General features: G+C 43.7%; 1 protein-coding gene across 3 annotated transcripts in view; it reads right to left on the bottom strand.

Moving 5' to 3' along the window:
* The window catches only part of iqsec3a (IQ motif and Sec7 domain ArfGEF 3a), a 191,129-nt gene extending 164,337 nt beyond the window's left edge, over positions 1-26,792 (bottom strand). For all 3 annotated transcript variants that reach the window (XM_072674190.1, XM_072674191.1, XM_072674192.1), the window contains exon 1: positions 26,074-26,792. In XM_072674190.1, the coding sequence (XP_072530291.1) occupies positions 26,074-26,645 (572 nt within the window). In that variant the 5' untranslated portion in view covers positions 26,646-26,792. The remainder of the gene's footprint in view (positions 1-26,073) is intronic.
* Between the last annotated feature and the right edge of the window lie 210 nt (positions 26,793-27,002).

The following is a 27,002-nucleotide window of genomic DNA, read 5'->3' as shown; positions in this document are numbered from 1 at the left end:
ACATCAACACAATTCTGGCTTTTGGTTTGCTTACTGTTGGGGAAATGATGTAGAGCCTACACACACTTGAATCAAGCCAGTTCAATCAATTATTGTTTTCAGTGGGAGGCAGTTGGCGTTGGAGGAATTGAAGTGGAGCCCGAGTGAAGAGTGATTCTCCGAGCCACGCTGGATGCAGGATTGTGCATTCGGCCTCTGCTTGGCCCCGGCTGACAGTGAATGCAGTAGACAGCGGTGTCCTTGATTCCTCAGTAAGCTGAGGTTGCACTACACTATTCTTTCTCCCAGCCAACAACGTTTGATTTTTTTTTTTTGGACCTGACTCTGAGCGCAATCTAGTACCGTAGACTGGCCAGTGACTCCATCTGAACGAGTCCCGTCAATAGCCAATGAAAATCCTTCCGTTCAAATTTGCCGTTCCACCTTAAATGATGCAGAGGCTACATTCTGGCACTAGCACAGGTCCGCAACCGCAGCAGCATTTAAGGTGGAACGGAAATTTGTCACATCTGCCTTGTATGTAAAGTAGCCTACTCATCTCCAACTCCCCCAGCAGACCATGCTAACTCCTTCCACACTTCCCATCCACAACCTCACCCAAAGTCACTGTTTACGCTTCTTTTGTTTTGGGTCATTGGCACAAATGATGGCGTGAATCTGCGTCTCCTTGCTAACACACGGTACAAGTGTTTTGGGGTGAGTTGGTGCCAACAGGTTCTGGCTAGAGGGGTATTAAGCCCCCCAGCATTGAGCTGTGGAGCAGTGGAAGAATTGTGTTCTCTGAAATGATGGATGGAACTCCATCCAATACTTTGACAGGGATGTTGGTGATGAAGTGGAGTGGTGATCATCATCCAACATCCTTATTATAGCTCTATTCATTGAATGCAATCAAATCCTCACAGCAGTGCTCCTCCAAAATCTAGTAGAACGCCGTCTGTCCTGGACAGTAGAGGCTACAGTAAAAAAAAAAAGTTTTAATATACATGTTTTTGGAAGAATCAATGAATAAGAGAGTGTCCCAATACTTTTGTCCATATAGCGTATTAAACACCCGACTAAGAGTTGTTATTATATACTAATTCTATTATTTCTTAATAAAAGCCGGGACAGAAAGAGTTCCTGACCTTGGTGCGATTCTGAAAACAGCGTGTGGGAGACTAATCGTTTAGTTCAATACTTCAGAGGTTGGAGAAGGTGCGTCCCTCGCTTGTTCAGCACATTGTCACAAACAAACCACGACAAAAGAGAGCAGATGAACAAACGGCTCTGAAAAGGGACAGAACTGACGCTGAATTACTGTCATTTTCTGTCTGTGTTTAGGAAGACGTGGCTGAATGACACTTACAGGGAAAACAGCTAAGAACTCAAACAGATTGGGACTGACGCAGACTGCATTCTGGCCGACGTCAGCGTTCCCTTGAAATTGTATTCCCTCCTACTCCACTTTTTTTTTATCCTGAGGTGCTACACACTTCACACACACACACAAACCTAAAACACAAACTGAGTGTTTAACTTCAGTGTAGCACCAGTGTACTGCCTGTAGATATACACTCTAACACACCACAACATCTGACCTTCAGCTTAACTGTTACACTGTCCTTGTGATAATTCTATCTATAAAAAACACATATATATATACATGCATGCATTCATTCAGTCACTCATTGGATCAACTTCATTCATTTCACAGCTCTAAATTCAAAAATGAAACCCACACAGGACCTCTTAGCAATGCTAGCTGCTAGCATCTCATTTCTCCATCGTCCTCCCCCTCGAAAACACACTGGACTGCCTCAGCTAAATCAAACTGGAGCTAAACTCACACCAGAAGAGAAAGCCACTGGCTTATTGTTTTATCCATTATCCATTGATCTCCTCAGCTTGCTAACAGCACATCTCGCTGAGAGGACACAATGAGAGGACAGCAGCACTACCCGATAATCTAGTCAAATTTATTTGTATAGCACTTTTTACCACTGGTGTTGTCACAAAGCAGCTTTATACAATCAGTTAATAGTCAGAAGACAAGAAATCAACAATCTAAGAAGACATGTAAACCGTTATGAGGTAAAATAACAGGGTGGTAAATAGGCTTGTAAAAGCACATCTGAGCCTTTTCCGCTCATAAGTACATTCTTTAGCAAGTTGAGAGGAGAAATGAGAAGCTTAAAATATCGCGAATTAAGCAATATAGGCTTTCTTTCCTCTCTCAGGATAAAGCAAACATGAGAGGAATGATCAAACACTGGAGCAACACAGTGTAAAAAGCTCAAAATCTCTTCAGCTTCAGCTAACAGCACATCGCACTGAGAGGACACAGTCAGAGGACATCTGTCCGGTAAGACTCGAGATTAAGTATAGTATTCTGTGTTAAAATATATGCTATGATATGAGGGTTCTGAAGGAAATCAGTGTTTTTCATTCTGAGGTAAAATAACAGGGTGGTAAAACAACATCTGAGCCTTTTCCCCACCAAACCACACATCACACACTTACTATTAGTACATAGAAAACGACTTAAATCCTGAATAAATGCTTTATATTACACCTCTAAAACATATATTAGAAGATTAGACTATTACAGCTTGACAGTGCATATCTTTATCCCTTCCTCAGGATGAAGCAAACATGAATAATAATAATAAAAATATATAGTTTCTAACAATAAAATAACTATGAAAGCCTCCTCTTGCTTCGACTTGACCTGATTTGAAATACTGGAGCAACAATATTCTATTATATTCTATAATATTCTATCTTAATCTGTGCCACTTTGTGATTTGCAATAATGGGTCAGGACTCAATGTCCCAAGGTCAGTATTCTGAATGAAGATTTTCTGTTGAAAGGAAAACATGGACCAGGACTAGGACACATATAAAAAAAGCAACTTTACAGGCAAGGAAAAAAACTTTCGCTCATCCCCTCTGCCTCACCCCTTCTCTCTCTCTCTCTCTTATAATTACTCTTATTTCTCTCACTTTTCATCCCACCCCTTTTCTTTCTCTCATGTCTTGCTCATGTACCCTCTCCTCTCTCTCTTTCTCCGTTACTCATCCCCATTATCTCTCTTGCTCGCTATCCTTCACTCTTTTCTTACCCCACTCGTCCCCATTTTCTCTCTCTCCCTACTCTCTCATCTCAGGCATCACCCTTTTCCCATTTTCCTGCATCCCTGATCCTCTCTCGACCCCTCATCTCTCCCCTCCCTCCTATTTGTCTCACCTCCCCCATTACCTCTCTCTCTCCCGCTGTCCGTGGTTTGAGCACTGCCAGGGATTGTAAGTCACCTCTATACAATCACCTTTTCACAATGCTTCCTACTAAACTCACACACACAAACGCACACACACACACACACATATCCTCACTGCCCAGCCCAGGGCAGTAATTGGTTAGCTGCTAATTGGTCAGTATTGGCTAAATTTCCACTGATGAAGCTCTGATAATGACTGTCCTGCCATTTATCAAATATTTGACATGAAGAAAACTCCAGACTTCTGAGCATCTAATGGTTTCTTGCTGGTCTTTACTGATTCAGGTATTCCGATTTCTGACAACAGATAACACAATAAAAAAATCCTTTATGTCCAAAAACAGTGCAGATCTTTATCCCTTCCTCAGGTTGAAGCAAACATGAATAATAATAATAAAAATATATAGTTTCTAACAATAAAATAACTATAAAATCCTCCTCTTGCCTCGACTTGACCTGATTTGAAATACTGGAGCAACAATATTGATTTCTATCTTAATCTGTGCCACTTTGTGATTTGCAATAATGGGTCAGGACTCAATGGGTCAGTATTCTGAATGAAGATTTTCTGTTGAAAGGAAACCATGGACCAGGACTAGGAGACATATAAAAAAGCAACTTTACAGGCAAGGAAAAAACCTTTTTTATTTTTTTTATTTTGGAGCATTTCTATTGGTCCATTCATCGAGAAATTTGGAAACAATGTAAAATTCTACTGCAAGATTAACATTATGTCAAAAAGTGAAAAATACAAAAAATTTTAAGTAGAAGTGTAGGTCTTCATACTGACTGTATTCAGTATTATCTAAGCTTAGAGGGATCTTTTGGATTCTAGCCTTTACAAACTAGCTAAGGGTATTTTCTGAGTAAACAGTGAAGCACATCATATCAGAAGTGTACCGTACATAAATGGGTTTTCTGAGGAGTCTGAAAATTCATTTATTGTCTATGGTAATCGACCCAATACTGCCGATGCAGCAGATGAAGAGCAGGTGGACAAATTCTGCAATATTCCTTAAATATTAATAACTGAATATGAGACCTACAGTCTATATACAGGCTTTTGTGAGCACCTCTGCTCATTTGCTTATACAAAAATGTCACAAGACTGACAGGCAGCTCCGAGGAGAGTGCTGGCGTATTCACTAACTGTGTGGCGTATACATTCTTTGATCATTAAATATTGTATATGGCGACGGCTGCTGACAGCAGACAGGACCCTCGCTGTGCGATGATTGTGTTTCCGTCACTCCGCTGACATCCAGCTGATTAAACGCTGTGATTTCTGCATATCCTGTCTGAAGTGTGGTGATTAAACATATATATATATACAGTTCATGTTTTGCCTTCAATGCAGCAATTTCACCATTTTCTAATAATCTAGAAGAAGAACAGCAATAAAGGCCCGGGACTGTGTTCTCCCAGAGCGGCGGCGGCAGCAGCAGCAAGCCAAGCAGTGGCTCTTCCACTGGTCGTGATTTAATTGCTGGTGACAGCTCAGCTAGTCAAGGACAAAGTCCCAGCTAGCGCCTGTGCATCCCAACGGTTCTCAGAGGACACGCAGAGGAACAGCGTTCCTCCACCACGCTCCTGACACTGCAGCGTCTCTCAGCATTAATAATCTCAGGCCAGTGTAGACTGTCACTCAGCCTGAGTCAGGCCTAATGGCAAGCCACTCCAAATTCAGCCCCTGTACCCTTCAACCTCTCTCTCTCTCTCTCTCTCTCTTTCTCTCTCTCTCTCTCCCTCCCTCTGCAAGTAAGGTCCAAAGGAGAGGGGGAGCATGTACATTCATTTGTACAGTCGCACTGGCTCTTAAGATTCAACCTCTCTCTCTCTCTCTCTCTCTATTTCACCATCCTTTCTTCTTTTCTTTCAAGTCTCTTGCTCATTCCCCCTTCTGTCACCATCTCCCTCCATCATCCCCTCCTCTCTCTCTAGCCATCCTTTACTCTTCTCTTACTAGTCTCTCGCTCATCCCCTCTGCCTCACCCCTTCTCTCACTCATCCCCTTCTCTCTCTCTCTCTCTTATAATTACTCTTATTTCTCTCACTTTTCATCCCACCCCTTTTCTTTCTCTCATGTCTTGCTCACGTACCCTCTCCTCTCTCTCTTTCTCCTTTACTCATCCCCATTATCTCTCTCGACCCCGCCCACGATCACAATTCTCTCTATATGCTGCAGTACTTTCTCTCTCTCCATCATTCAATCCTCCTTCCTCTCTCTCTCTCTACCTCACTCATCCCCATTTTCTCTCTCTCTCCATCCTTTCCACTTCTCTTTCTAGTCTCTCCCTCATCCCCCTCACTCTCTCTCTCATCCCTTATCTCTGTTCCTCACTCATCCTCCTCTTCTGTCTCTCCCACCATCATCCCTGTTTCTCTCTCTCTCTTCTTCATCCCTTCCTTTTTTGCTTCTCGTCTTGTCCTCTCTCTCTCGCTCTCTCTCTCTCTCTCTCGCTATCCTTCATTCTTTTCTTACCCCACTCGTCCCCATTTTCTCTCTCTCCCTACTCTCATCTCAGGCATCACCCTTTTCCCATTTTCCTGCATCCCTGATCCTCTCTCCACCCCTCATCCCTCCCCTCCCTCCTATTTGTCTCACCTCCCCCATTACCTCTCTCTCTCCCGCTGTCCGTGGTTTGAGCACTGCCAGGGATTGTAAGTCACCTCTATACAATCACCTTTTCACAATGCTTTCTACTAAACTCACACACACAAACGCACACACACACACACACACACACACACATACACATCCTCACTGCCCAGGCCAGGGCAGTAATTGGTTAGCTGCTAATTGGTCAGTATTGGCTAAATTTCCACTGATGAAGCTCTGATAATGACTGTCCTGCCATTTATCAAATATTTGACGTGAAGAAAACTCCAGACTTCTGAGCATCTAATGGTTTCTTGCTGGTCTTTATTGATTCAGGTATTCCGATTTCTGACAACAGATAACACAATAAAAAAAATCCTTTATGTCCAAAAACAGTACTGCCAATAGATTAGGACTCTCTAGAGCAGATAAACATCAACCTATAGGCACCATGTTGCCTATTGCCAGGTGTGGGCTAGAGGGCTATAAAGCCCCAGCATTGATCTGTGGAGCAGTGGAAGAACTGTGTTCTCAGGAATGAGGTGGGATGGTAATCTTCCAACATCCTAACCTTACTAACTCTCTTGTCGCTAAGTACAATCAAATTCTCACAGCAGTGCTACTCCAAAATCTAGTAGAAAGTCTTCTTCCCTGGACAGTAGAGACAGTTCCTCCAACAAAAGCAGGATAAACTCTTTTTAATATCCTTGATTTCAGAAGAAACAATGAATGAGCAGGTGTCCCAATACTTTTGTCCATATCTAGTCACACACCTGCAGAAAAAAGCGCAACAGAAACAAAGCTGTGTGAAAATCCACTTCTCCACATAATAGGGTCTCCATGAGTTGGATTTCTGCAGAATGCAAGTTCAAGCCAGTCACCCTGTCATAACCAGCGAGACGTGCTCAGCATCCGTCCGGAGAAAAACCATCACAGTCCTCAGCTGAGAACAGAGAGTGAGAAATGCTGAGCAGTAACATACCTGCTTAATTGTACGGTTTCTTTGGGCTCATCGGACTGCAGCCTTTGCTCTACAAACAGCCTAAATGTGTTATTACACTTCTATAACCAGAGAATAGCCCCACTAGTTTGTACAGAAGTCCCTGTAGTTACTGAGTAATACAGTGTAATAAGCCTTGCTGTGTTAAAACGTCAGCTTCATGGCCTAAAAAGAAAATTCCTTGTTGCTGCTTGGATATTTTTGGGAATTTTCCTTTAAATAATTTATCAGCCAACCTCCTCTTTCCGCCTCTTTGCCAGGCAGCCGACACGCAACACGGAGTCACCAGCTCCACCAAACCAGCTAACAGACGCCTGGGCCAGCACTTAAGCGTGACGAGAGGAGAGAGCACCGTCTACCCACCCGGACAGAGCACTGCCAATTGGCTTGGGACCCAAACTCATGAACTCTGGGCCATAGTGCTAGGCCATTGAAATTGGCCATCAGCAGCTGGGGCCGGAGGGAGCACAATTGGCCACGCTCTCTCTGAGTGAGTAGATGGCGCCCTCTTTCCTCACCACTCCCATTGCGATGCTGGCTGAATCTGGCATCTGTTGGCTGATGTATCACAGCTGGGGTCTGGGGCTTCCCTCCGAGTACGTTGTCCTCACTCTCCTAGTGTGGGGAGCACTGCAGGTGATAGGGGAAGTCCTAGTGAGTGGGTGAGTTAATAGGCTCATACATTAAGGAAAATAAAGTGGGTTAAAAGGGTTAATTTAAACAACAGTGTTTCCCTTTTGTGAGTATTAGTATTTTCGGAATTCTGTCGAGGATTGTCCTGAAAGAGCTGTTGTCTTGATGTTCTCTGAGAGATCCCTAGAGATCCGTGAATTCTAGGAAAACGCAAGATGTTTGGTGTTGCTACATTCCCAAAAGATTTGCAGAATTCCTCTCTTGAAAGCAGACCACAGTTAACAAGGACGTTTGTTTTATTTGTACAAACAAGTGGCAACATTGTAGGGAGCAGTTCGCTTCAGGAGGTAAGCAGCTCTTCACTTCAACGTGCAACACCGAAAAGTTACCGTCTGCTTTTACGAACAGCTCGGGAAAACAACACCCTCGCTGTAGTGAACGCTGAAGAGAGCACTTGTTTAGTCATCTTCAGCTCCCAGAGATTACCTTTGTGTACATCAGTGTAGCGTGTCAGTGTGTGTCAGCATCAGTAGGCTGGTTGGGAGAAAGCTGCACACACTCTTTCTACAAGACATGAGGGATAAGATGCCTCAGCTATAGATTTTGCATTGTGAGGCGTCTCAGGAGAGCACCTCCAAGCCTAGAGTTATTATTGTCCATCAATTTCCATATACTATGTAAATATACTATGTGTCCAAATGTTTGTGGACACCCTTTTTAGTGAATGCAGACAGCCACTGTAAGTTGCACCCAAATGCACACAGTACTCTCAGGACTCTCAGGACTCTCTGGAGCAGATAATCATGAACCTATAGGCACCATGCTGCCTGATGCCAGGCGTGGGCTAGAGGGGTATAAAGCTCCCCAGCATTGAGCTGTGGAGCAGTGGAAGAACTGTGTTCTCTGGAATGTTGGTTGGTGCCCCATCCAGTACTTTTAGGATGGGTTGTGGAGTTGGGGATGAGGTGGGGTGGTGATCATCCAACATCTTGACCTCGTTAACGCTTTTGTCGCTAAATGCAATCAAAACCTCACAGCAAAAACTAGTAGAACACCATGTTCCCTGGACAGTAGGGACAGTTACTGCAACCAAAGCAGGATAAACTCTTTTAATACCCTTCATTTTAAGATGAAACAGTGAATGAGCAGGTGTCCCAATACTTTTGTCCAAATAATGTATCACTGTTCAGAAAAGTGGTCTATGAAGTACTGGACAGCAATGGAGGGAATGGGTGCTGCACATATTATTTCAGCTGCTGTGTGGGAGAGCTGCCCACTGTGTCATTTTTTTATACTTTCCAACATGGGGGAAAGCATCTCTGTAATTTTAAGAAATCTGTAAGTCATATTTAAAAGCACAGATCATAAAACAACACTATTAGTTCTATGATTGTGCCAATTTCGGCGGCTGTAGCTTGAAAATTGTAACATGTAGAGGAGTTTGAATGTTTAGGTTGAAAGTTTACAGACACATTTCAATGCATTCCAATGGAAGCATTTTGGCCACAATCACATTAATAAAGAACACGAAACCCTGAAAGCGCATGACTGGATCAGAACATCTCCAAAACATCAGGCAGGTCTTTGGGAGTTTTCTGAGCAGTAGTCAGTACCTGCCAAAAGTGCTCCAAGAAAGGACAACTGGTCAACCAGTGACCTTAGGGTCATGGACAACTAAGGCTCATTAATGCAATCCATGGAGGCCCCGCCTCACAACTTACAGGACGTAAAGGATCTGCTGCTAATGTCTGCTAATGACTGATACCACAGGACACCTTCAGAGGTCTATCTGGAGTTCATGCCTTAATGGGTCAGATCTATTGTGGTGGCACAAGGGGGGCCTACTCAATGTTAGGCAGGTGGTATTAATGTTATGGCTGAACGGTGTAGTTTCTTTACCCATTTAAAGTCTGAAGGTCTGGCACTAATAGTCATGGTTGCCCACCGCATCTAGCATACCTGACTCATCTCCTAAACCAACAAACACGTTCTTCAAGGTGCCGAATGCTGACCTTGGGACCACTGGCTGACCTTTCGCCCGAACAGCTGGTTGGTGAGCTGGGATGTGGTGTGGTAGTCATGTGGTGGCGCTGTTTCACCAGTGAGTGAAATACAAGATGATTCATCTGAAGCTACTGGCCCATAAAATACAGGCAATATCAGAGGGGGAAGCGCCTCCTTTTATTCTACATTCTCCAAAAGGAGGACAGTCAGGTGTCCAGCTCCACGTTGTGCCAGATGGAGAACAGAAAGCTGAGAAGTAAGACTGTCTGGCAGCCGAACCTCTTGGACATCGTGTTTGGTAGCTGCAGGCTGTTATTGTGTGCCAGTGTTTGGGTAGGTAGGGGGTGATTGAGGATGGACCACCCCTGCTTGAGCACACCACCACTGTAATCAATTATAGATTTGCTGTGCCAACAGTCCAGCGCATCTTTCTCTCTCTCTCTCTCTCTCTCTCTCTTTCTCTCTCTCTTACTCTCTCTCTCTCTCTCTCTCTCTCTCTCTCTCTCTCTCTGTCTGTCTGGACTGATACATTAACACCTAGATTAAGTACAGGCTCTTGTCAGTGAGATGCTAAACGTTTTCTGAGCTCTGCTGATTCCCTGATTCCTCACAGGTTTTTTGGAGGAAGGCCATGATGCTGAGGGGTGTATCTGTTGGTCTGCGCACAGCCAGCAGCATGCGTGTGCAGCCCCTTAAAGGATAAGACAGTCTGCCATAATTACGACATTAGGTCGCTAATAACGAGATAATAATGAATTACTTTCTTGTAATTACAAAATGTTTTGTGATAAATACGACAGCAGGTCCTTTTACTCCGTGACATTTCATAATAACTTGTATAATAAATGACAGCAATGCCATTTTTATGACATTTTATAATAACAAGGTAATGTCTCGTAATTACAAAATGTTCTGCATAATATTTACAACACATTATATATTCTAAAAGCCACATAGTCTCATAATTACAAATTGTTTTTTCATAATTACAACATAATAGGCATTTTTTACTACAGAACATCTCAAAATAAGGAGGTATAGTTTGATACACTCATTTTTAAATTTTTACATTTTTGTAATAATCATAACTTGTTATTAATAGGAGATAATAATTGCATACTTTCTTGTAATTACAAGATGCTCTGTCATAATTAGGAAACAACGAGTCCTTTTTAATACATCATAATATCGAGAATGTTGTCATTTTTACAACATATCTCAATAACATGAAACTCATATTTATCATGTAATAATAATAATAATAATAATAATAATATCTATAATAAAGTAATAATAAAGAGATACTTTGTTGTAACTATAAGATGTTCTGTCATAATTAGAACATAATAGGTCCTTTCTACTACATAACATCTCATAACAAGATACTGTTCTCATCTCTACAAAATGTCAATTACATGGTATTAATTACAAGATAATAATTAGATCATTCTTTGTAATAACAAAGACAACTTGTTATCAAGATGGTATTAATAACATAATCCTATAACAACCACGTACTGTCTGGTAATTACAATGATCCATGTCAATTACATGGTATTAATAACAATATAATAATTCTTGTAATAACAAAGAATTGTCCTCATTATGTCTTAATTACAAATTGTTATCAATAATCAGACAATAATGATTTACTTTCTTGTAATTAAAAGATGTTCTATCATAATTATGTTAGTTTTATGATTATTAGATAAGGTAAATAAGATTTTGTAATACATTATTATTATTATTATTATTATTATTATTATTAATGTATTTTTATTTATTTATTTTTTGTCTTGGCAGTAGTACACTTCTGTAAGAAATACTTCTTGAACAGAGAGACAAAACTGGCCTATAGTCAATATATTTTTCACAAAACTGGTCCCACCCACTGGAAATCAAAACGTGATTGGTTAATTAGATCAATACCTAATGATGTTGGTCGAGAATCTAATGTGTTCTAATGAGCTCCTGAAGTTCTTACCAATGGGAGAGCAAGTTTGGCTGTATCTGCCTGGATGCCATATGGATGAAAGTCCTGACTAGATCCTTTTCGCATGGGAATTTTAAGATTTACAACAATTATGATGATCCTGTATTTGTTACTTCCCAGAAACCAGGCCTAGACAGCCTGAGGGTTCCCCACAGGCTAGATTAGAGCAAGCACAACCATGTGCAGAACCTAATGTGAAGATGTAAACATGCTGAAAGTACGATTCAGAGTAGTCAAAGCAATTCTCACCCTTGATATCACAACTAGGAGCACAGGCTGTGCTCGAACAGCAATTTATAAACTGCAGTTCACCACCCTAATACAGCGGGGGTCAGGGGAGCGGCACTACTAAAACAGGGAAATGTTGAAATGTGTGTGTGTGTGTGTGTACAGGTTGTGTGTGTCTATGTATGTTGTGTTTATCTTAACACACAAAGGCGAACACCTGTGTGTTTTAAATGAGGTTAGATGCTTCAGAGCTGGAGAGCTTTTCGACCTGCACCTGCAGCTATACTCCAGAGCCCCAGGGTAAGCCTACAGCAGCCAGGCCACCTGCCACACACACACACACACACACACACACACACACACACACACACACACATATCCACACAGACACACACACACACACACAAATTCAAAACATCTTCTGATAAAGTCCTGGCACAGACTGAGCAAGGCCAAAGCTAGGGAGCTGCTCCCAGACAGGCAGAAGCACCAGTAGGCCTGAATTCAAAAAGAATCTGAAACCACAGGCTGATATTCCAGACCAGGGCGGCTTTAAAGCCAGACATAAGGGAGAGGAACCATTTCACATGTCTTACTATGAAGTACGAATTCTGCTCACTGAAAAGGGTTCAAGTTTTTAATGCTAGAACCGGCAGAACGGATGGAAACTGTACAGAAACCTGGATTTGCCTAGAAGGGAAAAACTGGATTTTCCTAGAATTGTTGAATGACAAGAGTTCGATACACTGAGTGACAAACCGTGAACCCCGAACACCGCCGGTTCTGCACTGAAAAGAAAATCTGGCAGAACCAAAACACAGCTATAAAACAGGCCAGTTCCAAAATCCCAAAACTGTTACATCACAGTCTTGACTCGCTATATTTTACACCCCCCACATTTCCATAAACCCCACCCACTAGAGAAAGCTCTAGTCAAAGCTGGTGAAATTGGCCTACCTCAATTCTGACTTCAATCCCTTCACACACCCTACAGATATTTTTAGCCTAATCATCCTCGTCCAGCGTCTGAGAAGCTTCTATCAGACATGTCATGCTACAACGTTTCTGCTGTTTCATACATAAGGAAAATTCACCGAACATTTTGTCCATCAGGGTCAAAGATGGGACCAGGAGGGGTTCAACATGAACCCCATCTGGTTTGTACACTAGATATGGGGCCTAGTTGGGACTTAAAGTGGGCTGTGCCCCACATTAGCATGTTAGCTGGGCAGATAGGAAAGCGTTGGTTTATTTTTTTTACCGGTAAGACTCAAAAAAGCCAAACCCTGGGAAGCAAGTGTGGGCTAGGCTAAAAGCTAACTGGCTACAAGGACAGCAGCACTATACGGCAAGGCTTGGGGATAATTACAGTGTTTTGTTTAGTTACAGCGTTATAACAATGCTATAACATGGGTTCTGTGGGCCGTAAGCCAGCCAATCAGAGCAAAGCCTATCATTTGCAATAACAGGGTGGTAAATAGGCTTGTAAGGCGGCATCTGAGCATGTTGTACCCCTTGAAAATCACACACTTACTATTACTATTACTTATACAGCAAATAACAACTTATATAGTTCATAAATGCATTCTGTCCCACTTTTAAGAAAATTATTTCTACTCTGAATAAACACATCTGGCGACCAACAGCGGCGAACTGCTCCAATACCTGGAATCGTTATGAGCACTTCAACCCCATCAACATCTGTCACACTCACTTAGTCTGCTCTGAAACACAGCAGAGAAGCAGACGCGATGTCAAGCCAAGCTACCCCCTCCCTACACCCCCACCCCCCCAGCTCTGTCCACCTGTCCATCACCCAGCCGATGAGAACACACACCCCTGCAGCCCAGCTGTGCCAGCCTGGTGCTCTGAACAGCCCAGCCAAATTAGAGCAGCGCTCATCTTTGAGCGAGCTACACGGTGAAACAGGCTTACCCATGCTTTCCCTCTTTTTCCAGACTGGAAATGAAGACAAACCCATGTCTGGAGTTTATTCAAATTCGCCTTTCTGAGGCTGTTTTTTTTCCCTCGGACCGCTGCATCTCAGCAGAGGAGAGACCGGCAAAACCTGACACCTTCAGAGACCACTAAGAGGATCTGTCCTCACTGCTTAAGCTGTCTGATTACATTTCAGGACATGGCAGCCATTCCGTTGAACACAGAAGATCCTGGCTGGGACGTACTGTTCAATAAAAGCCTGTATTTAGCGTAGAACATTTAGATCTTCTGGAGGTTCTTTAAAATGAAAAAGGTTTAAAAAAACTTGCTAAGGTGGTTCATGGTTCTTTACAGCAGCAAGGGGGAGCGCAGTCCCATGGAGGGCCACAGGAGGGCGTTCAGGAAGCAGCAGGACGTCTCAGGCATTGTAGTGTCTACTTCTTGGACATATCTAGAACAGCTGAACTTAAAAAAAGTCATTGCTAAGTAAAAAATATATATTTAATAATGTTTTAATGTATATATTTATGGGGGGGGGGCTAAGGAATGTTTAGGGTGGGCTTAAGCCTCTCTTAAACTGGCCTACACTGCTAAAAAAACAGCCTAGCTTTAAGAAGAAAAAAAAAACAGCATTTGGTGGTTTAGCTGGTCTACCACCATGACCAAGCGGACAAAACTGGTCAACCAGTCTGACCATGCCGGACCAACCAGCTTTACCAAACTAGTCAATCAGTTTGACCAGCTTAACGACCAGCTTGGTCAACTTGGTCATCCCGAAAACAAAAAGCAGCCTAGCCAGCTCAAGCGGGTCAAGCTAGTTAAGCTGGTTGACTATCTTAGTTCTTGACCAGCATTTGGTGGTTTAGCTGGTCTACCACCATGACCAAGCTGACCAAACTGGTCAACCAGCCTGACCATGCCGGACCAACCAGCTTTACCAAACTAGTCAATCAGTTTGACCAGCTTAACGACCAGCTTGGTCAACTTGGTCATCCCGAAAACAAAAAGCAGCCTAGCCAGCTCAAGCGGGTCAAGCTAGTTAAGCTGGTTGACTATCTTAGTTCTTGACCAGCATTTGGTGGTTTAGCTGGTCTACCACCATGACCAAGCTGACCAAACTGGTCAACCAGCCTGACCATGCCAGACCAACCAGCTTTACCAAACTAGTCAATCAGTTTGACCAGCTTGACGACCAGATTGGTCAACTTATCAAAATACTTAACAAAATACCCTATGCTGGGCAAGAGCTAGTCTGGCTGACCAGCTTAACCAGTTGGGTTACCAGCATAGGCAATGGTTTCAACTGGATGACCAACTTTTCTTAAGCTGGAGTCTTCAGCATGGGCAGCAGTGCTCCTGGTTTATAGGTAAGACAAGGTCCTTGTCCATCAAGTGGATAAGCAATAATGAGGAGCGCTATGGCACTTATTATCCACACAGGGTCTTAAACTAAGAACAATCGAGAACCACAGAAGAAGAACCAAGAACCATCCATTGAATCAGTCTGATCCAGTGATGCAAGTTCAGTCCCTGATGATGCCTCAGCCATCCATGACGAGGAGTCCAAAAGAGCACAGCTGCCCTCTCTGGCTGGGAAGATTGGCCCTCTCGTTGCTAGCTAATGCGGGAGCCTGTTAGCTGACATAGCAGAATTGGCAGTTCTTTAGGACAGATGAGCTCCAACAGTGTTGCCTTTGAATCAGTCTGAAAAGAGGACCCTTCCAGCTTGGTTGCTTGGTGTAGCAGTATTAGAGTCCTGTCTAGCCGATGGAACTGGCCATGACTTAACTGAGGAGAACCTCCTAGAGCCACTCGTCATGGATTGTGCCTGGTTTTCCACTAACATGCCACTCTGGTATTTGCAATAATGGGTCAGGACTAATAGTTCAGAATAAAAAACATAGACCCTGACCAGAATACATATCGTTGTGGTCTTGCAAAAATCTTTTATGTGCAAAATTGTAACAGGATTTTAATTTTGGAGCATTTCTAAAATTCAGAGTCAGCTGTCAGATTCACATTATGTCAAAAAGTGAAACCAACTCCTGACAAGTATAAACCACTTAGGCCTTCTGAATCTTCTAGGTCGTCCAAGGTTAAACAAATAATGAGGCCTCCGGTCTTTCGGTCTTCCAGTTATCCAGTCTCTGTCCTCATACAGTGCATTCTCACACTGTCTGCCCAGGCCTTTAGCACCCGCATGTACTGTACGTCTACTGTGGGGAATTTGATAATCCAGGACAGAACTGAATAAAATAAAATATAATAACAAGCCCAAGTCAACATCATGTGGGCACACACATCGTAGTGACACACTGTGTGATTTTATTGCTCATGGTATTTATAGTTTATGGATGAGCTCACAACAGACTTAGCATATTATCCTTAAACCCTTTCCTGACTCGCTCTGGATATCTGAGCAAATATAGATGCCAAAGAAAACAACAGATGGTGTGTGATAGTGTGTGTGTGTGTGTGTGTGTGTGTAAGAGTGTTTGCGTCCATGGGCCTGCTCACGTGACGTAGATAGAGATAAATCAACTGTCCGAGGTGACAAAAAAGAACAGACGTAGGGAAAGGGAGGTCAGACCCGCAGTCCATTAATCAGGTCTCTCATTAACCACTCACTTACTCCACCCCACCATTCATCAACGGGACGTCGATTTTTGGGTGGTGGTGTCGCTCTTACATGGCTGAATCAAATGACCATGAAGAACAATGAGCATACTGTTCAAAAGTTTGGACTCACTGTGGTCCATTAAATTAAACAGGCCCACTTTACAGCAAGTGTCTCCAATAGCTGTGTAATTACACACGAACAAGCCGGGAGGAACGGTGTAACTGCTGATGACTGTATTCAGCAGTACAGCAGTACAGCTTGAGTGATTTCGCACGAGTATCAGTAGCAGCAACAGCACATTCTCTCGGTTGTGGTTCTACGTGTGTAATAAAGTGAGGGTAATTGTGTTTATATGGACGACTGCTGCTGTTCCTATTACAGTTATATAAAGTCATAACCGATATACATACATATGTGTAATTATGTCAACTGTAACAGTAAGTATATTTACATTTACATTCACATTTAAGGCATTTATCCAGAGCGACTTACAAAAGTGCTTTGCTATTTACTCAAGAAAAACCTCAGCTAGTTTAAATAGACTAATAATTTAAAGATCCTCTAAGTTTAGACTCTACTAAACACAAGTCAGTAAGGAGACCAATCTGCTATTCGCCCAAGTATTCTCAGAAGAGGAGGGTCTTCAGTCTGCGTTTGAAGACAGCGAGCGACTCTGCTGTTCGGACACCCAGGGAAAGCTCGTTCCACCACTTCGGTGTAGGACAGAAAAAATCCTGGACGCTCGTCTTCAGTGGATTTTGAGGGACGGCGGGTCGAGCCGAGCCATACTTGAAGCTGGAAGGGCTTTTGGTGCGGATCGCCTTTTGACCATTGCCATCAAGTACAGAGGGGCTGGTCCAATCTTGGTTTTGTAGGCCAGAGTCAGGGGTTTTGAATCTAATGCTGGCAGCAGCTACAGGAAGCCAGTGAAGAGAACGTAGCAGTGGAGAGACATGACTGAATTTAGGAAGGTTTAGGAGCATGAACTGTTCAGGATCACATTAAATATATTGTTTCAGCAGCCTTTTTTGTGAACAGCCAAAACCACACTGAATCTGATCCCATTTTCAGTTCTGATCTGAACCTAGATCTGAGTTCTCTCTCTCTAAGGAAGCTAATCTGGCTGCTCAGGGCCCCCAGTGCAAACGTAAAAAGTAGGTCTCATGAATATCTGCCCAAAGTCTAATAAATGTCTGCTGTTCCTCTCCATGTGGAATAGGCAGTCCTCAAAGTGGGTCAGGTTAACGTTAGCTTAACCAACCTGACCAATCACAAGGCTAACATGAGTCTGAGCAACCTGGAGAGCTAAAGCTGAAGTAAAACACGGTGAGCTCGAGCACGAGCCACGACTGGAGGAGCAGCTGACGAGTGTGCCACGTTGTCCCTTACAGAATTTAGGAGCTGGGTTAACTCAATTTATGGTGAGTTAACTTGACTTAGTTCTTCAAAAGTTCTCCTAACTCATATTTGTAACCTCTGCATCTCAGCAGAGGGTTGAGCCTCAAAAACATTAGGTAACGAGCTGCAGCTGAAAGAGTCTTCTGTCTTTTTTATGATGTATGAAATAACAAAAACTGTGAATATGGCATCCTGTGATGGACTGGAACCTTGTCCAGGGTGGTAATCCTGCCTTGAGCCAATGCATATAGGTAGGTAGGCCAGAGCTCACCGCTGCCCTGACCAGGAAGAAGCAGGTCAGAAGATGGATGGATGTAAATACGGCGAATGACTCCAAACTTCTGGAGGCTTGCGCACAGCTGGAGACCTTTTCAACTTTTGCTCACTTCATGAAGGGTAGAAACTATTCGCCGTTCTGCAGGACTGGGCCATCTGGTATCAAACATTTAGTGCGTAACCACAGCATCTGGCCAAGCTTTAAGTCCATGAGCAACCTTCTGAAAACGCTGCCAGATCTGAGCCGCGATCAAACCCCTCAGTGAACGTTCAGACAGAACAGGATAGACTCACACATAGATGCTCTCACTGGTCTAGAAGCAAATGCAGTGGAAGCACCTGATACACTAACACCATCACCACACACACACACACACACACACACACACACACATACACACACACACACATTAAGGTGTAGGTTAGTTAGGGCTAAGTGTAGATTAAGGTGTAGAATAAGATTAGGTTGAGGCTATGTGTAGGTGTACATTAAGGTGTAGGTTATACTTAGGTGTAGGTATAGATTAAAATGTAGATCAACGTGTAGGTTAAGATTAGGTTTAGATGTAGATTGAGTTGTGGGTTAAAGTTAGTTTTAGGTGCATATTAAGGTGCAGGTTAAGGTGTAGGTAAAGGTTAGGTTTGGGTGTAGATTAGGGTTTAGGTAAAAGGTAGGTTTAGGTGTAGATTAGAGTTTAGGTTAAGGTTAGGATTAGATGTAGATTAAGGGGTAGGTTAAATTTAGGTTTGGGTGTAGATTAAGGGGTAGGTTAGATTTAGGTTTGGGTATAGATTAGGGTGTAGGTAAAGGTTAGGTTTAAGTGTAGATTAAGGGGTAGGTTACATTTAGGTTTGAGTGTAGATTATGGGGTAGGTTAAATTTAGGTTTGGGTGTAGATTAGGGTGTATGTAAAGGTTAGGTTTAGGTGTAGATTAAGGTGTAGGTAAAGGTTAGGTTTAAGTGTAGATTAAGGGGTAGGTTACATTTAGGTTTGGGTGTAGATTATGGGGTAGGTTAAGTTTAGGTTTGGGTGTAGATTAAGGTGTAGGTAAAGGTTAGGTTTAAGTGTAGATTAAGGGGTAGGTTACATTTAGGTTTGGGTGTAGATTATGGGGTAGGTTAAACTTAGGTTTGGGTGTAGATTAGGGTGTACGTAAAGGTTAGGTTTAGGTATAGAATAGGGTGTAGGTAAAGGTTAGGTTTAAGTGTAGATTAAGGGGTAGGTTGCACATCTGTGTCAGCAATGGGTGCAGCTTAAAGTAGCTGAATGCATTCATTAGAAGGGGTGTCCACAAACATTTGGACACACAGTGTAGGTATGCCTAATAAACAGGAGGCTCCGAGTGCGTATTAAGATGACAACTTCCTGCCACAGCCCTGGCTGACCACTGGGAGTAAAGAGCTTATTAATGAGTTCAGGGTTTGGGAGGACGCTCTGTCAAACTGTCATCTGCTCAAGTCTTCAAAGCATTTGAAATAAAACGCCAGTGTGGGTATGGCAGCCGGCTCTGAAGTCGGCTAAATAAATAAATGAACAAGTATAAAACCAGCATCAAAGGCAAAGCGAAGCTTCGCTGAAGTCGAGAGCTAATGCTGTCAAAGCATTTCACAGATTACAGAGTGGGCTAAAGCGGGCTTGGACTAAACACAAAAAGTTAACTGGTGTTTTCTTTCAGTTTGGTCCCGCTGTTGGTCAAAGACTATGTAAGAGATGAAATATGGGCCCTGTTTAGTAAACCTGGTCAACTGGTAGACCTAGCTTTCCTTGGGCTGTCTGACTCCAGAGCTCTAAAACGCTAAAAGTGTAGTTGATTAGCCGAGACATCTTGGTGTCTAAAGTTTGCTTCTTTAGCTTTGTGCTGAAGCTATGAGGCTGATGTAGGCTAATGGAGGCGGACTATCAATTAACACTGTACAAACCACCTGACCTGTGCAGACCACACTGACTTTGAGGGACCATAGAACGCCTTTGTTCAGTATTTTATAGCAATAGGACCGACTGGCTGTGTATGGGTATCGTACAAACATACAATCAGCGGATAATTTAGCCGATCCTGAGAATTTAGCCCCCTATCCAAGGGTACTAATAAAAAGGTTCACCCTGCTTTTGTTGGAGCAACTATCTCTACTGTCCAGGGAAGGTTCTGTGAAAATTTGATTGTATTCAGCAGCAAGAGCATCAAAAAACATTGCATTAGAATTAATAACTAATGAATAAACCGAGAGTTCAAGAGCTTAGAGTAACAGTGTATGCAATGAAACCAGCAGGCCAAGACCAGCAGCTATCATCTTTGACCGAGAGGACCAGATCGCTTCAGATCTGTGTGTCCATCCCTCCACCGTGAGAAGATGACTCAACACTGAGGGTCTGAAAGGACGTGGAGCCGCTCTGAGAAACTCTGAGAAAAGCAAATGGAACTGCTGAAGCTGCTGGTGTACTCCACCCTGGAGTCCAGACAACAACATCAATGAACATGTTCGGGAGGACTTGTGAGATGGTGAGAGGCAGAAAATGCTCCAAAGAGAATTCCCAATTCCCCAGCTCATCCCAAAAATACTGGATGGAGCACCAACCATCATTCCACTGCTCCACAGCTTGAAGCTGGGGGGCTTTCTACCCCTCAAGGTTGATGTTTATCTGCTCCAGAGAGTCCTATTCTATTGGTCATGCTTCACTATAGGGTCTAGACAAGCAATGTGTCTGCGTGTATGTGCATTTGCACATCAGTGTCAGCAATGGATGCAACCTGAAGACGCTGAAGGCCTTCATTATAAGGTGTGTCCACAAACATCTGGTTAACTAAACAGTAACGTTGGGTTTGATGAAATAAGGCTTTTATGGATGGAAACATCTGAGAAAGGAAATTGGAGGAACTTCTCAAAGCACACCTAAGCTTTAACAGCTAAGATCAAAGGATGCCTTGAGCATTTGAGAAGCATACATGCACACTAAGACGGCCATGGATTAGTCCTACCTATTTATTTCAATGCCAGCTGGCTCAGAGAACGTGCAGCAACAGACTGGAGGCTAATACTCTGGCACCACGGCATGGAGCCAGTATGTTCATGAAGCAAGCAATGACCTTAGCCATCAGAGTCCGATGATTTAACGCAGCATGACGATGCAAACAATCACTCCTGCTGTGCGGTGGAACGTGGAAATCAATGGAGGCCTGGGAAAAAAAAGCATTTTCTTATGTAATGAGCCGTGCACAAAAGCAAGAACGGGCACCCAGTGGAGCCTAGCTTTCTTAATTCTGAATGAACTTTGGAGAACATGCTGTTTAGCTTCACTTCATCCTACAATCCTTTCCGATTCCTGCCTCATTTCTAATGGAAACAACAGCATAATTAATAAATCCATGCTCCTCCCACAAATACCTTCTGTAATTACTGCCTGCTGTCAAAATGCCAGTCAACATAACAAATGAAGTTGTCTGTTAAATTTTAAAAGTTTGTGGACACCCCTTCTATGAATGCATTCAGCTAATTTAGGTTGCACCCACTGCTGACACAGGTGTGCAACTGCACACACAGCTTGTCTAATCCCTGTAGAGAGGCATTGCCAATGGAACAGGAGCAGGTAAATGTAAAGACCCCCAGCAGTGTGGAACTGTGTTCTCTGGAATGATGGTTGGTGCTCCAGCCAAAACATCTGGGGTGAGTTGGGGAGTTGGGGATGATGAGCTGGGGTGGTGATCATACAACATCATGACCTTACTAATGCTTGTGTCACTAAATACAATCAAATCCTCAAAGCATGTTCCAAAATCAGAAGAAAGAAACAATAAATGAACAATACTTTTGCTTATGCCTATTGCAACCATCCATTTAATATCTCTCCAGTCATATTGGTTATTAAGTCCTAGCTTTAATTATTTTTTAGATGATATTTCTGAGAAGATCAGATGGATGATCAACCGTAAAGGCAAAGTTTCCAACAGGAGTTCAAAAAAATCTGAAAAGAAAATACAGAGAAAATGCGACATCCAATAATCATGCGACAGTTACACCCTGTATGTAAGCCTACACTTCAGTTCTTCGCCCTCATAACTACATTACTATCATATTAACATCTGTTCACGCCTTAAAATAGAACCCTGTGGAACTCCACAACCATGCGGTTACAAATTTCTGCATTAGAATGAATAACTAATGAATAAACCGAGAGTTCAAGAGCTTAGAGTAACAGTATATGCAATGAAACCAGCAGGCCAAGACCAGCAGCTATCATCTTTGACCGAGAGAACCAGATCGCTTCAGATCTGTGTGTCCATCCCTCCACCGTGAGAAGATGACTCAACACTGAGGGTCTGACATCTGCAAATGGAACTGCTGAAGCTGCTGGTGTACTCCACCCTGGAGTCCAGACATCAACATCAATGAACATGTTCAGGAGGACTCTTGGAGAAGGTGCGAGGCAGAAAATGCTCCAAATTTTAAGGTTTTTATGTTTTTAGAGGGAGAGAAAATCCCTTTATATTATTGATTATGTGAGAAGGTCACTCTGGAAACCAGATTGCAGGCAACACACTGACTACATAGTAACCATAGTAACCATGGTAACCACTACACATAGCTACCACTTTATTGGATGGAGAATGGAATGGAGAAACATTGACATCTGGTGTAGAGCCAGATCCAAAAAGACCTTTCCAGGGAAATCTCCAGAAACCTGCGTTCTGTGTTCGGGCCGGGTTGTTTGTTAATCTCCACCCTTTAATCTGTGAATGTGATTTATGGTGGTCATTAATCTCTGCCTGCGCATTAATTCCTCCACACACGGCCGATCTGCCCTGTGTCCTGCCATCTCCCGACCATGCCTACAGGCTGTGTCAAAACCTATTTGTCATCTTGCCCTCTGGAGTGCAGGTCTCTGCGGAGACCTTAGGCAAGCATAAACCTCATTGTGCAGCCTGATGCACTGAGGAACCAGGCAAAATGTGGCGTTGTGGTGCGGAAAAGAGGACTGGACTGTGGACTGTGACTGGACCAAGCTAACTTTAGTATTTATAGTATTATAGTATAGATAGTATTTAACCCCTTAGACCCTTGTGTGCAAGCCCACATTCAGTTCTTCACTATCATAACTTTACATTATTATTACCGTAAAAAATATAGGCCCTAAAATAGAACCTTGTGGGACACCACAAAATACGCTAAACCAAATGGGTCCCAGTTCATTCACAGTGCTTGATTTCTGCATTAGGATTAATAACTGAATAATAATTCAATGGCCTAAAGCAGCCGGCAGGCCAAGAACTGCAGAAATATATTAGAAAAGCACAAACAAGATTTGGACAAAAGTATTGGGACAACTATTCTGAAATCAAGTAGAAGTATTCAAAAAGAGTTTATCCTGCTAGTCTCTCTACTAGTGTTTGGAGCATTGCTGTGAGGTTAGTGAGAGAGCGTTAGTGAGGTCAGGATGTCAAGATGATGAAGCACCACCCCACCTCATCCCAAAAGTCTTAAATGAGCACCATCATTCCAGAGAACACAGTAGTTCCACTCCTCCACAGCTCAATGCTGGGGGTCATTACACCCCTCTAGCCCACGCCTGGCATTAGACAGCATGGTGCCAATAGGTTCATGCTGATCTGCTCCAGAGAGTCATTTATTGACAGCACTTCTCTACAGGCACTAGAGAAGACATGCTGTGTGTGCATTTGCAGATCTGTGGCAGCAAAGGGTGCAAATGCATTCATTAGAATGGGTGTCCACAAACATTTGGACATATACTGTCCAAATATCAGTCTTAAAGGCACAGTCACTAAAAACGTTATATTTTCAGAGATAAGGAAAGGTTGGGAAATGGCAGTGTGACCATGTAAAACCACACACACACACACACACACACACACACACACACACACACACACACACACACACAGCAATCCAAACAGCCTATTAAAGCAAGCTATTGGACAGTCTATTGCTGGTCCTAGAGGATGCTTTTAATACTCGGGAGGATTTCACAGGCAGGCGGTGTGTGTGGCGTCCAGTTAAAAAGGCATTAAGTAGTCTTCTCGCAGCTGAATGGTGCCGCACTGTATCAGAAGGGGACGTACTGTAGCATCAGCAATATGGAACATAGCGTATCCAAATACAGCTAATCTGGTACAGGACGTGCCGCAGCTAGAAGCAGCTCTGTGGAGCTCAGCTTCAACTGCTAGAGAAAACGCTCATGGGGTAGCTGATGTTCAGATCAACAGAAGGCGTTAGCTTACCCTGTAAAGCTGATCCAAGTGCTGATCAGCCATAACATTAGCACCACTCACAGGTGAAGTAAAAACATTGATTAGCTTCATCTACAGCGGCCTCTATCAAGGGGTTGGACCCATTAGGCAGCAAGTGAACCGTCAGTCAAGGATCTGAGACACTTTGACGAGAACCGTACTGTGTGATGGTTAGACGCCTGGGTCAGAACATCTCCAAAGCATCACCAGGCAGGTCTTGTGGGGGGTATGCAGTGGTCAGTACCCACCAGAAGTGCTCCAAGGAAGGGCAAACAGGGAGCAAATCTAGGGCTCACTGATCTGCAATCCTTGGAGGTCCCATCTTACAACTTACAGAACGTTAGCCTAGGTGCCAGGTACCACGGGACACCTTCAGAGTGCCTGCTTTGAATGGTCAGATCTGTTGTGGCGGCACCTACTGGTGGTGCTACTGGTAACGGCCATCAGCAGATCTGCACATGCTGAGTATGTAGTACCCAGCCCCTACTCTGTGGGTTTACCGATGGTTTGGACATGAAGGTCATCTGTACGGTTCTCTACAATACAGCACTGGACTGCAGAACACTCTGGATGAAATCTCACATTTGGTGGACGTCCCCTGTAAACAGCATACACTGCATCATTTTAAGAGCGTACAGGTTCTTCTAAAAGGTTCTTTAGTAAAATCAATAGTTCCACATGCAGCAATGACAACTCTGAGACCACTCTGAATGGTTAAGTGGTGTTCCAGTGCTGTTTTCAGTCCCGCAGAACCCTTTAGTCGTGGATTCACTGGTGAAGCATCTGACCTTAGACTGCTCTGGATGAAATCTCAACGAAGGATTTGTGTAAACATGAATTTTGTCAGATTTGGTGGACTTCTACTTTAAATAGCTCCCACTGCTTTGAACTGGGATTATTACAGCAGATGTACAGCAAATTAGAGCCCAAAGATTATTAGCAGCACTTTTCAAAAGAGCTTCTTCAAGGGTTCTTCAGGAAGACAGGAAGACAGTGGGTCTATACACAACGATGGCCCCTCAACAGCACAGTCTGGGAGGCTAAATGGTTCGTCAGATACAAGGGAAACTGAAATGTTTACACCGATCAGCCATAACATTAGCACCACTCGCAGGTGAAGTAAAAACACTGATTAGCTTCATCTACAGCGGCCTCCGTCAAGGGGTGGACCTATTAGGCAGCAAGTGAACCGTCAGTCAAGGATCTGAGAACCTTTGATGAGAACCGTTTCCCTTGTTCTTCAGATGTAAAACAGGGTTCTACCGTATAAAGCACCAAAAGGGTTCCAGTAGTGCTGCGAATGCATTTTCAGTACTTTTTAAGAAGTTTTAAGGAATTTTGTAAACAAAATTGTTACATTTGTTGGGCTTATTTGTTAGGCTAGCCCGTTTAGCTACCCTAGGCTGATTTGAACTGCCATTATTTTAATATTTAAGCTTCATTAGCAGCAATTTTACAAGGGTTCTTTAGTAAAAAAAAAAAAAATCTGAGACTGTATTTATTTATTTTAATTTTGTAAACATGAATTTTGTAAAATTCGGTGGACTTTCCCTTTAAGTAGCCTACACTGTTTTGATCAGACGTTTTTTTAATGTGTCAAGTGCCTGCAAACGCATCAGCTCTGTTGAGTCCACACTATTCTTCTCAAAGCAAATCAGCTTAAAGAAACGTGGTTTTTTTTTTGAGAAACGTTTTATTTTGGTGCCACCAAACGTTTAAAAAACGTTTTCTCAAGAGCGTTTCCACGCGTTTCTGCAACGTTAGGAAAACGTGGAGCAGCCAATGCAGAAAACGCAAGCAATCGCACGAAGCCCAGCAGAAGAAGCAGACTGAGAAAGACGTTCAAGGTTAAGGTTAAAACGTTGTCAGACGTTTTTCACTCACTCAGCTTTCCTGGCCAGTCCCACCGAGCGGCACAGGCTGGTGGGAGTCTGCGGCAGAAGCGACTTGCAGCGCGGGCTTCTCCTCTCGTCCTCTTCGGTGTCCGGGCTCGGCTGGCTGGGGGACGGCGGCACCGGCGGCGGGGTGGAAGCGGGCACTAGCTGCAGCTGCTGCGGGGGCGGAGGTGGAGCGGCCGCGGCCGCTGCGGCGACGGCGGCGGCGGCGACCTGGGCCGGAGCTCCGCCGGCTTTGCTTGGGGCCGCGCGCTGAGGATGAGGGGGAGGATGAGGAGGAGGGTGATGGTGGTGGTGGTGATGCTGGTGGTGGTGGTGCTGGTGCTGCTGCTGCTGCTGCTGCTGCTGCTGCTGCTGCTGTTGGGTTGCTGTTGCGAGCTGAGGATGAGGGTGCGGATCCCTCAGCCGGCGGTTCTCGCCGATCAGATCCTCCACTTTGCGCTCGAGCTCGTCGATCCGCTGCCTCTGCGTCTGGATGAGGCTCTGCTGGTTCTGCACGATGGTGGTCAGCTCCTTCAGGTACAGCACGGCTTTCATGGGGTTGTCCAGCAGACTCTCCATGGCCGACGGACCAGCGCGAGTGGATAAGGGGGAAGGAGAGCGGCAGCTGACTGAAGCCTCTGGCGACTCGGGGAGGACCTGGAGCGGTTCTGGGCGGCGGGTTCGGGTCGCTGAGCGGCTCTGAGGAGCGATTTCCTTCCCTCTGCTTACGCCGCGACGATGCGGATGACGGTGCTGATGCGGGGCGGTGGAGCTGCTTTTTTACCCCACCCGTATTCGGACAAACCACGCCCCTTTTAGATTACACACGGTGGGAAAGTGATGCAGGGGTCTTACTCTGTTCAGTAATGTAAAATAAGTGTGTTTATTTTTAATAAAAACTGAATTTTAATCAAATAAATACATTTTCTAAAGAGA

This window comes from Salminus brasiliensis, chromosome 2, assembly GCF_030463535.1.
Source record: "Salminus brasiliensis chromosome 2, fSalBra1.hap2, whole genome shotgun sequence".
NCBI classification, from domain to species: Eukaryota; Metazoa; Chordata; class Actinopteri; order Characiformes; family Bryconidae; genus Salminus; species Salminus brasiliensis.
Note: the sequence above shows the minus strand (reverse complement) of the source record. Positions and strands in the feature narration are given on the sequence as shown.